Raw genomic sequence first — 12179 nt, 5'->3', positions numbered from 1 at the left:
ATATAGGCTTTCTTCTGTCACTGCTGCGTCTGGACACAGTGCCCCAAACTTCTGCAAATAGCAGAGAAGTCAGCTGGGGCAAAGCGGACACGAAGAATGACAGAGGCAAAAGACCCTGGGTAAAATCATAACATTTTTTGTTCAATGCCTTTTAGAGTCTTTATTTTGGGTTACGGCCCAAACAGTGATACAAAATCTGGTACTGAATTCGGTAATAGAAAGTGGAGATATTCTAACAGACCCTAACATGGGGAACTGGCTGAGCAGAGGAGGTAGAACAGAGGGTAGGGAGAAAGGTCCCCACGACTTCAGGCTAGAAAGCTGATGTCCCTGTTAAGTAGCTGTGAAACGACAGATTAAAATGTTACTGTCTTACCACAGGTCCAGATTAGGAAAATGTACCACTGGGGAAATGATCACTTAAAAAGATCCACAACCATTGAATCACATGTTTAAAAAAGGAAAACAAAACCAAGGTGTTGATATCGTGTTGGCTCCTTCTGGGGCCATTGGTAAGGCCCGTGATAGATGAGCTTTGGGCGAGTGTGGGCCAGAAGATATGGCTTTGCCAAGAGGTCTTTTCTGCCTGGAACTCAAGTCAGACTGACATTCTAGCTGCAGCAAGAAGCCCCTGGAGGGTTTTAAGCAGGGGCTTAAAAGAAGCAGGGACACAATTTAGCCTTCATTTAAAGACGCTGTGTCCTTCCACATGGAGAGTAGAAGAGATGAGCCAGGGCAAAGGCATGGAGCCACTGCTGGATGTGGCCACTGGGCCCGGAGAGACGAGAGCGCTGGCCGAAGAGATGGGATGATGGGGAGAAATGGACTCAAGATCCATTAGGGGTAAGGTCAAAAGGATCTGGGTGATGGTGCCTGTGCTGACGTGGAGAAGGCTGAGGGGAGGACACGGTTGGCGCAGGGGAAGAAACCCAGAGCTACATCTTGGATATGTTGGCGACAGTGCTAAAACAGCAAATGGAAGAAGCAAGCAAAGGCATCTAAGGCTGAAACTCCTCTCTCTCCGTCTATTCTACCTTTTTGTCCAAACCACTAGGAACGGAAACCATATAAAATGACTGGTGGTGAGGAGCATGAGGGACGGCCCTGCTGGGCTCTCTTGGAGATTCTGTAACCATGTAGCCCAGGGAGGGAGTCCCCGTCCAAATGCCCTGAACCCCTCACAGCCCAAGGCCTAGGTCTTTCATGAGAGACCTCAGAAAGGGGTACGTGTGGGGTCTTCATCTGTCTGGGGACAGTGTCCGGAGCCTGTGCTATCCGCTTCTATGCGTGTCCTCTACACCAGCCTCAAACTAGTTAGTGACAGCTAACTGAACTTCCTCCTTAACCATTTGTACGTGCTTCCTTTACATCTCACATCCCAGCCCTCACCCTAACCATCAACCAACACCCCTCGCCCATACCCTCCATCAGCCCCTCTGCTAGTTCCACTCAGCATGACGCGTGTTCACATTTCTCACACTTTAAAAACCAACTCCCCTCCCTGAAGCCCCATCATCCCCCATCCACTGTCTTACCTCTTCCCAGCCTCACTTGAGACTCGTCTACATGGACCGTGTCCCATTTTTTCACTGCCCACCCATATTCTAAAGGTCTGCCATAAAGGCAGGATTTAAGCCAACGGGGATATAAGATACTTTACTGGAAAAGCACCCCACCTCTCTATCTCCCCCTCCCAAAAGGAAATGGTTTAAAAATCTTTTAGCTGGGGGCACCTGGGTGACAACAGTCAGTTAAGCATCCGAGTCTTGCTTTCAGCTCAGGTCACGATCTCACAATTCATGGGTTTGAACCCCATGTCGGGCTCTGTGCTGATAGCATGGAGCCTGCTTGGGATTCCCTCGCTCCCTCTCTCTGCTCCTCCCCTGCTCACACTCTCTTTCTCTCAAAAACAAAACAAAACAAAACGAAAACCTTAAAAAAAAAATCTTTTAGCTGACTGGTGTGGTACACCTGTCTTTATCTCTACGCTCTTACTGACTTCTACTTCCATTTCTCAATTTCAGGCACTGTAGCCGACATCTTACTACGGAAGCTGAAGATTGAACACGTTCCTGCCAGTCACACGTCCACATGTTTCCCGGCCTCCATCACACACACTAACATTAGCAAGCCTATGAAAGCACAGCTATGTGCCACTGAGTAAGTTCACAATCACTGCTTTTTCTCACCACAGCCTGTTGCTTTAATTTATTAAAGAATTCACAACGTCCTTGTTTCTCCTCTCCATTTCCTTTGTTTTCTGGGTGTTTGTCACTACGTCAAGCCTGAACACTCTCCCTGCTATGTAAATATCCTCCCAAGATGTTGAGGAAGACTTGGTATGCCCTCCACGTCTTCCACATTCTTGTTTCTTAGAGGAACGTCCTCCTCCTCCTTGGTTTGCTCTTGACTTCATTGTAACTCAATCCTCCGGCAGCTTCTTGGTCGGTAAAACTTTTGTGTGAAAATGCCTTTATTCTCTGGTTAGGTGTAGAATTCTAAGTCGGAAATCCTTTCCCCCCAGTTTTGAAGGTACAGCTCCACGGTGCTGTTGCTGTGGAATCTGAAGACATTTTGATTTGTAGATGACTTCTTTCCGGGAGCTTCTACGATCTTTGTCTCTGGTGTTTCTAAATTTTCACCATGATAGCCTCACTGTAGATCTACTTTAATCCATTTTGCTGAGCATTTGAATCTGGGAACTCATATATTCGGTTGTGGGTAATTTTCATGATTTTTAAAAACAATTTCCCAGCCTCTGTCTTTCTCTTCCTGAAACTTTTGCAGATGCTCAACTTCTTATATTGGTTCTAACTACTTATTTCCTTTTTTTCTCAATCTTTGTTTTTGCTCTACTTTCCAAATTATTTTCTCAATCTATCCAACAATTTTTTTAAAAAAAATTTTTAACGTTTATTCATATTTTGAAAGACAGAGAGAGTGAGTGGGGGAGGGGCAGAGAGCGAGGGAGACACAGAATCCGAAGCAGGCTCCAGGCTCTGAACTAACAGCACAGAGCCCGATGAGGGGCTCGAACTAACAGACTGTGAGATCATGACCTGAGCCGAGGTCGGATGCTTAACCAACTGAGCCACTCAGGTGCCCCAATCCTTCCAACAATTCTATTGGTTTTTTTCTATTTCTTTCATACTTTTGTCTCTGAATATTCAGGTTTATGTGTGTATACACATATCGATCCTGTTATTTCCCAGATATACTGTCTTCTCTTATTCTCTGAATATGTTTAACAAATACAGATGTTTTCTTCTCCCTGCACAGACTGTTTCCTCCAAGTTGGTTGACTGTTTTGATGTCCAACCTTCATCTTGGAGATTCTTTTCAGATGCCTGGCAATCCTTGGTTTATTGCCACTGTTTAAGAGTGGAGCACTAAAAATGTGCTTGAAAATCTGAGCACTTGGGTGGGGGTTGAAGACTTAGCTCTTGGCAGTGGGTAATCTGGTTGGCCAATTTCCTTAGGAACCCCTCATGCCACTGTCAGTGTTTCCGCTAAAGCTGGTTACACAGTCCAACCAAGGAACGGGCAATCTCCCACCTATAGTATGTGTGCCACCATGTTCGTATTTCTGTGTGTGTACAACATTCACGTGTTGAAATTCTAACCCCCAAGGGGATGGTATTAGGAGGTGGGTCCTTTGGGAGGTCATTAGGTCACGATGGTGGAGCCCTCATGAATGGCATCAGTGTCATAAAAGAGACCCCAGAAGGCTCCCTTAAGCCTCCCACCATGTGAGGAAGGCATGGCAAGGTGTCTGTCTCACCAGACACCGAATCTGCGGACCCCTGATCCTGGACTTTCAGCCTCCAGAGCTGTGAAGAATACACACCTGTTGTTCATAAGCCACCCAGTCTCTGGCATTCTGTTATAGCAGTCTGGGCTCACTAAGACAACAGCCTTGTTTTTACTATGGCCCTGCCCGCAGCCATGCCTAGTCTCTTATGTGACATGTTCCTCTGCAGAGATTGAACCTCTGGTCTTCTGCTACAGCTGAGGATGAAAAGCTGCCCAGTTACACAGACTAGAACAAAAAATCTGAAGATTGAAATGGTTTTTAAATAAGCTTTCTACCAACCTTCCTGGGTTTTGTTCTACCTTTACACCCTCCTTCCAGAAGAACCCACTGCCATCAATTCCCACATCTTTTGAGAGTTCTTGGGCCAAGGACTCAGTTTACTCAGATGAGTGGAGTCAGTTACCACTCACTTATCTGCTTTCCAACTTGGAAAATTTTGTGCCTATTATCACCTTTTTGTTTTCTTTGCCCTTGCAGGTTTATGCCATTTCTGTATGGTTTCAGAAGACATGTTTAGTCCACCAAGTTCCCTGGAGCCCCCCACCCACACCCTGCTGCCCACCAGCTTCTGGTCTCACTGCAACTGACCATGCTATGCCACACTGACTTCAGAGTGTCAGTCAAACAACCCTCCGCCTTCACTTGACTCAGATGCTGATGACCACTTTTGTCTAAGCTCCTTCCTCCCTTAAATTCTCTCTTTTGGCATCAGTTATCATTCTCTCCAAAAATCCTCTTCCTTTCTTTACCCCAAGCCTGGTGTTCCTCGGGCTTCTCAAACCCCTGCTCTTCTCAATATTCTGCTGGAATAAACACAAGATCCTTAAACTGCACCACCTTAACCACCACTTACACAATGACAACCCTAAAATCTCTAGCTCCAGCCCAAGGCCATCTGCTGAAGTATAGACCCATTTCCCCACCAACTTCCTGGACAATTCTACTTGAATTTCTCACAAGTACCCCAAATTCAACATGTCCAAAACTGAAGTCATCATTGTGTTCACAAACCTATTACACCTCCCATGTTCTGTCATAATGGAGGGTGCTCTCATCTACCTTGCAAAAAGCCAGAAGACCGGAAGTCCTCCTGAGATCCTGTGGCTGGCGAGCCAGACGACCGGAAGTCCCCCTGAGATCCTGTGGCTGACGAGCCAGGCGACCGGAAGTCCCCCTGAGATCCTGTGGCTGACGAGCCAGACGACCGGAAGTCCCCCTGAGGTCCTGTGGCTGGCGAGCCAAGCAACAGGAAATCCCCCTGAGATCCTGTCACAGTCCATCCCCATCTAAACACTCTCAGGGTCCTATTGGTTTTACCTTAATATCTAGAATAAGAGTTCTCAAAATTCTGCATGCAACAGCATCGCTTGTGGGCTTGTTAAATACCAACTGCTGAGCCTCAATGTGACAGTTTCTGATCCAGACCAAGAATGTGTAATTTCCAACAGGTTCCCAGGTGATGCTGATGCTGCTCATCTGGGGACTACACTTTGAGAACCGCTAATCTAGTCACCAGCACTCCTCACCTGTCCACTTGAGTCCCGTAGTCGAGCACAGCCCTGTGCTAAGATGATAACATTTTAATTTAGCTGACCTTTGTAAAACATCCTCCAATCTACAACTGGAACATCCTTCCTAGAAAATCAATCTGCAGTCTTAAAATTTCCAGTGATTCCTCCTAATTTTTCCAAATAACACTCAGACTCCCTGGCCTGCTGTTCAAGGCCCTTGGCCATCTGGCCCTGACCCCCCACCCGGCCCCCGCTAGCCAGCTACCATTGTGCACATACTCTACTCTGGCCACACAGATGCCTCTGATTTACTCAAGCATCTCCTTCAGCTTCACACCATCAGTGACTGCACTCTCAGCTACTGCTATTCTGTGATATTTTACAATACCTATCAATGAATATTTTAGAGTGTCCTAATACCAATCATCTCATTACCTTTTTAGATATCTAAAATCTGAGGGGTGCCTGGGTGGCTCAGTCAGTTAAGTGTCCAACTTCGGCTCAGGTCGTCATCCCGCAGTTTGTGGGTTCAAGCCCCACACTGGGCTCCGTGCTGACAGCTCAGAGCCTGGCCCCCGTTTCTGATTCTGTCTCCCTCTCTCTCTGCCCTCCCCTGATTGTGCTCTCCCTCTCAAAAATAAATATTAAAAAAAAATTTTTTTAATAAAAAAAAGAAATCTAAAATCTGATATAGGTCTTAAGTATAATCACATGAAGGACAAACCAATGCATGGGTCTATGATACAGTGTGGTATTTTAACACTTATTTCAAATACCTTCTAAATGTAACAGCATTCATTTTTATATGGGTAACTGCATCAGGTTCTCTACATACATGATACAATCAAAGATGAAGACAAATCAGAAATGCTTTCTTTGAAATGAGCTATCAATAGATTGAAGATTCTTAAAAGAATTCACAAAGGTCTCCTCTAAGTTATCAAATAAGAGAAATCAATAAAAAATTAATTAACCAAAGTAAAATATCTGGAACTAGCTTATAACTATGTTCCTTATTTTTTCCCAGTTAATGTGGTTTAAAAAAAAAAAAGTACAGAAAATCTTGCACAAAAAACCATTCACAACTAAATAAAATCATGAAAGCCTCTTATTTTAAAGACTCTACTTTTGGGGCACCTGGGTGGCTCAGTCAGTTAACCATCCAACTTCATCTCAGGTCATGATCTCATGGTTCATGGGTTCGAGCCCACATCAGGCTCTGTGCTGACAGCTTGGAGCCTGGAGCCTGCTTTGGATTCTGTGTCTCCCTCTCTCTGGCCCTCCCCCACTCACACGCATGCTCTCATTCCCTCTCAAAAATAAAAAAGAAACATTAAAAACAATTTTAAGAAAAATGACAATGGATATTTAACACTTTTGTATTTTTACTGGGCATGTAAAAAATGCCTATTTGAAACACACCAGATATTTAGCGTCAATTTTTAACGCTTGAAAAATTAAATACCAGTATTAATATTCCTAGCTTTTGTTACTTTTCAAAACCAGTCCCAAAATGCTAGTACTGACCTTTTGCTCTGGCAGTGCCATTACCACACACTTCCTTTTTGTCCTTCCTGCTGTTCCTTCTGCCTAGAAAATTCTTCCATTCTTTAAAAGCTGACTATCTGTCCCATTAGCTGGGCAGCCATCCAACCTCAGCTCTGGTAAGGATGCCGGGCCGGTCCCCGAGGACCTGTGCGGCCCTCCCTCCAAGGCCAGTCCACCCCAGACTGAGATCACACTTCGTGTCGCAGTCTCTGGGAGTCACGGACCACACTGTGAGTCTGTACACCCACTAGCATGACACCTGCCACACAGCAGGTGCTCGAGGAAGGTTCAGTGAGTCAATTACAGCTCCAGCAGATAAGCTGCTTTCTCTCTAGCTGGCACAACTTCATTACCAGAAAACACGTTCATGAACCTTTGCTTGCTACCCCCCTCCCCTCATCCCTCCTCCGAAGGACAGTGAAAATTGTGACCAATCCAAATTCCTTTCACTGGCTCTTTTATTCCAAGTCATCCATGAGGCATTCATTACAGCTAGGCCGGGAACCCTGGCCGAGGGGATGAAACGGCCCCATCCCCCTTCCACGGAAGTCTCCCCGCTCTGTGTTCAGGTCCCGTTCTGAGAACGCCCCTCAGTATGCAAACATTAGCTTGGTGTCCGCCCTTCCAGAGCACCCCGGGCCCGATCCGACAGCACGCTTGCTCTACTCACCGGCCTGCACTCTAAGCGCCACCAGGCTGATGGAAGAGGCTAAGGGGAGGCCGCGACAAGTGAAGCTACGAGGCCCGCTCCAGGACGCCGCTTGGTGGGCTGAGACCAGGAGTGGCGAGCTCTCTGGGTCACGCTGCGCCAGCTCCCCTACCTGCCATCTGCATCCCTGACGTGCTGTGTGGCAAAAACGTAAAAACACCAGATCCATGTACGTCTAGACGATGTGACTTTTGTCACTGGTTTCTGTATGCACAGCTTTCTTACAACATCCACCCAGTAGCCCCAGGCAGTGAACCGGGCACCGAGGTCCCCCCTCTCCCTGGACCCCCTCCCCCCGCCAACCCCCAGTGGCCAGACAACATTCCACTTCTCTCTTGAGTTTTCCTGATCCTCAGCTCTACCTGTGGGAAACACGAGCCTGGCTACTGTCACTTTCTGCTTGCCTTTCTGTGCACTGTGTTGCTTCCCCGTTTAAACCGTGAACCCCGTGCAATGACAAAGGCACACACCTTGTCTCACACATATGTTGAGTCCCCACGGCACAAAAATCTCTTTTTTGACCTGTCAGTTACCACCCTGGAAGTTAAGTGTCATACTCTGCTTGGTGTCTCATGGGAGCAGTGACAGAGGTGTGGAAAAGAGTAAGTTGGAGAAAGTTCAAAAACAACAGGGCTGAGGCCAAGGTGTCACACAGTGGTATGCCAGTGCTACAATGCCTGTTTAATTGAAATCTTGTAATAAAAGTTTAAATACATAAAATGTTTTGTTTTTTTATCAAAAGAACACCCCCACGTCCCCAGCCTGATGCGCACAGAGGAGGGGCAGTGGAAACGGGCTACCTACAAGGAATGGAGAAATGGCAGGTCCAACTCTCGTTGGCTTTGTATTCCTCAAAAAATGCTCTGTGAGCGAATTCAGAGTCTCAGGTGAGTGAGAACCCCACCCCACACTGGCTTTCTTCAAGTAACTGGAATCCACACAAGGCATTCTGTACCGTGGAGAAAGCTCCCCGTGGCTTTCAGAAGACGAGGAAGAGCAGGGCTTCGTGTCTGGGCAGCACTATGTTCTCGATGGTGCGTTCCATGGAGTGCACCTGCTCGGGGGAGGCCGTCAAGAAGGCCAGCGGCCCAATGCGCTGCTCTGCACACGAGTGGCAGAGGTAGCCGCCCTTGTTCTCCTTCCTGTTGCTCTGCAGAGAGAGGGGTAAAAAAAGAGGTGAGGCGGCCGATCGAAGGACAGGGGCTTTCCACCAAGAAACTGTGCATTATCATTCTGATGTTTCCAGACCCGTGCAAACCTCTCAGGTAACAAACTATCCCGGAGCATGACTATCTAGACTAGACTCAGCTCTCTCGATTCCCGCAGAGCAGAAACCAGAAACGATCAAGGCAAGGGATGAAGGGCCGAGGAAAGCTGAACCGGGCCCTCCAGGCAAACAGCTGTCCTCTAAGTGGCCACAACCCAAGCTCCCGGCCTCTGCCACACAGCCTGACTCCCGATTATTCCACCTCTGCCACAGCCATAGACCCGACATCGCCTGTGCCTTATGAAAAGCGCCTAACAAGGATTATACAGACTCTTCTTTTATCTCGACCCAGATCAGCACACAGCTCACGTGCAATAAGATGCAAATGACCGAATGAGATTCTATGGAAGGCTAAACCTGCTGCCAAGAGCACATACGTAGGTGATGGGGAGCTTCTTCATGGTGAGCACAGTGTCCACAGGGATGGCATTGTTGCACTGCCCCACACAGCAGCGAACCACCCCGGTCTTCAACACGTTACTCGTCAGTTCTGCTTGCAAGAAGTACTCCTGAGAAAGAAAGAGTGAGACGGAGTAAGGGCAATGCCTCTCCCCCACTCTACCTGCAAACTCCAATAGCTACACAACTGGAAACACTCTTTAGACACAGCCGAGTCCTTGCATGAGAAATGCACTGCCCGCCCCGATTTCCCTCAGTTTTTCTGCTTTTCCCCCGCCTGCAAGGCTGTCTCCAAGACAGAGCACTGAAAGCAGTTCAGCTGAAGCACTGAAACAAGTTCAGATTCTTGTTAAAATGACCAGGTTAAAAAAAAAAAAAAAAAAAAAAGTTTAATGGGCAAACATGTAAAACTCTTGGCTATAATGACACTGCAGGACTGTTTCTGGATTTTATGTCCTGCTGACCTGTCCCAGAATCATTAAACATTATTTGTATATTTGCTTTTCAACCCAGGTAAGCTGAAACAGAGGACCTTAAAAGATGTGCCCGCATCGACTTGGGACATTCCATCTTCCCAAGCTTTTGGCCGTGCTAGTGAGCGAATACTGAAGCTCTGTAAGCCTCAGTTTCTCCCCGTATAAAATGCAGGTAACAGAGCACCTGTGTCACTAGGCTGTCATGAAGGAGGAATACTAACATATACTAAGTGGTCAGAGCCTGGCACACTGCCAACACCCAAATCAAGCACGAATCCCCTCCTACACGAAATGCCCCAAGAACAGGGACCAATGTCTGGTCTGCTGTGTCCCCAGAGGAATTTAACACAGTTGTGGCATACTAGCGAGACCACAAGTATCTGCTGCCCAAGTAATTAGGATCCCGTATTTTCTGGATTACAACGGGCTACTGATCTAATTTTTGCAAAATCTATATCCAGGATTTTGATTTATTTGGTTTTCTGTCTTGCAGGATCTGTCTGCCTGCTACAGAAAAGAAGATTAACAAACACTCATGTTCCCACCAATAACTGAGGGGCAACAAAACCAGGAAAGCCTTTCAAAATAAAACGATAGATTTTGCTGAAATCCCCTTTGCCTGTCATCTCTAGTCCACTCCCCAGAGACAACCAGCTTCGTGAATGGGCCTTTTCGATCCATTCTAAAATGGCTTTGAGTTTATATATGCGTCCAAGAACATTACATGTTATCTTAAAGTTATTTAATACTTCGAGTTTGCTTCTCATCTAATCCATTTCTTTCAAGTGCCACACAGGATTTAATCAAATCATTCTTCCACATCTTATGTAGCCATTCTGTCTGTATGGTTACTCAGGTTGTTTTCAAATTATTGCCCAAGATGCAGGATCGAATACACTTGGACATGCCTTCCCACCCTACGTGCAAGTTTCTTTTTACAAGCACTTTGCCCACGATCCCCACCAAGAAACCCACTTAGCATTACACTTCTGTACACACATACATGCGTAGATAAAAGACTGAAATAATAGTTCCACGAAACTGTATTTAACCTTATGTGCAGTGTAGTCTTTCTCTTCTGGATTTCATTCCACCTCACCCTTTTTTAAAAGCTTATCATAGCCCACAAAGTTAGTCTCCTAAATCATGAACGCACTGCCGGCTGCACTCTGGAAAGCACCGCTCCAAACAGCGGCTCTCACTTTGGTCTTGGGACCCCTTGACACTAGTAAACATTAAGGGCTCCAAAGATGTGTTGATGTGAGTTATATGCTTTAAGATTCACAACGTTGTACATTTAGACTAAGAAACTTTATAATGTTTATTCTTCCTAAAAATAACAAACCTATCTCCTGGTAACATGTTTTTATGAAAAACAACTGCATTTTCAGAAAAGAAAAAAAAAAGCTTAGGGGAGTAGCATTGTTTTACGCATTTGCAAATCTCTTTAACGTCTGGCTTAATGGAAGACAACTGCTTCTGCATTCCGTCTGTGGTGATGTCACATCGTGTGTGTCACATCGTGTGGAGAACTCCCAGGAGACAAAGGGGGGAGGGCTTCCCAGCATCTTACAAACAGCACAGAGTTTATGCCTGAACCAGCAGCCAGTGGGTTAACGGGCCTGGTAAGTGCAGCTGTGACTTTTTACCCAGGCCTTTTCATTTTCACCTGCCCTTGTAGTTCTAGACTCTCCTTCTTCCAGCAGGCGGGTTTGAGGTTTGCCCCTCGAATACATCCCTTCCTTGCGGCTGGCTTCATGTCCCAGTCTCTGCTGCACACTGGGCAGATGAACTTGGGTTCGGCTTCAGATCTGGCGAGCCAGCTGGGAGCTCTTTGCGGGTGGTTCGTTGGCCCCCAGCCAGTAGCGGAGGCCAGAGATGGGTCCAGGCAGCTGCCTGGGCTCTCTGCCCAAGGGTCCCTCCCCAGGGCCCCGTCCTGACTGGGTGCAGCCAACCTCCCGTGCTTAATTTAAATCTCGTGGCAAGGCAACAGTTTAGGGGTTCCATTTCGACAGACATCTCTTAGCGAGTACTTCGTATCAGATGGCACATGAGCTCAATTCTTCCTCCCATTTGGTCTGGCTCTTAGATTTCTTCCTCCCCTTCAGCTGTCTCTGAATAGGGAGGCTGGGTTCTCTCGGCCTCCCTTTCTTAAGAAAAAAGGCGGGTGAGGAAGCAATTTGGTTCAGTCAGTGGAACTCAGACTTTCAGGAAGAACCAGAAACTAGGAAACTATTTTGTTCCATTCATGAAGCCCTGACTTCTGGGAGGAACCAACACTCACCAAGCCATTCTGGGCTTCATTTCATTTGTGTGTTGCTATAGCTTTGGTATCTTTGAATGAGACCTGCTATGTTCTACTTGGAAAATGGGACGTAACCATTCGATTCCCCCACCCACAGCCCTTTGGGCTGCCTTCTCCAAAACTGGGCAATCATTTTTTGCAACACTGCTT

At 46.7% G+C, this 12179-nt stretch overlaps 2 protein-coding genes across 11 annotated transcripts in view; one reads left to right on the top strand and one right to left on the bottom strand.

The window, feature by feature from the left end:
* The window catches only part of IL15RA (interleukin 15 receptor subunit alpha), a 60645-nt gene extending 54800 nt beyond the window's left edge, over positions 1-5845 (top strand). The window contains exons 7-8 of one of the 2 annotated variants that reach the window (XR_008299889.1): positions 2025-2160; positions 4292-5845. Coding sequence is in view for 1 of the 2 variants with exons in the window: in XM_053225225.1 (XP_053081200.1) it covers positions 2025-2064 (40 nt within the window). In the remaining variant the exon portion in view is untranslated. Of the gene's footprint in view, positions 1-2024; positions 2620-4291 lie in introns of those variants that run through there. The other variant, XM_053225225.1, reaches the window with a different exon arrangement.
* Positions 1-12179, bottom strand: part of FBH1 (F-box DNA helicase 1) — a 214528-nt gene that overhangs the window by 156912 nt on the left and 45437 nt on the right. For 5 of the 9 annotated variants that reach the window (XM_053225221.1, XM_027073344.2, XM_053225219.1 and 2 more), the window contains 2 exons: positions 9227-9358; positions 8243-8732 (listed from right to left, as the gene is read on the bottom strand). In XM_053225221.1, coding sequence (XP_053081196.1) covers positions 8562-8732; positions 9227-9358 — 303 coding nt within the window. In that variant the 3' untranslated portion in view covers positions 8243-8561. Of the gene's footprint in view, positions 1-7332; positions 7718-8242; positions 8733-9226; positions 9359-12179 lie in introns of those variants that run through there. The other 4 variants (XR_003425177.2, XR_008299887.1, XR_008299888.1 and 1 more) reach the window with 2 other exon arrangements.

This window comes from Acinonyx jubatus, chromosome B4, assembly GCF_027475565.1.
Source record: "Acinonyx jubatus isolate Ajub_Pintada_27869175 chromosome B4, VMU_Ajub_asm_v1.0, whole genome shotgun sequence".
Classification (NCBI taxonomy): domain Eukaryota; kingdom Metazoa; phylum Chordata; class Mammalia; order Carnivora; family Felidae; genus Acinonyx; species Acinonyx jubatus.
Note: the sequence above shows the minus strand (reverse complement) of the source record. Positions and strands in the feature narration are given on the sequence as shown.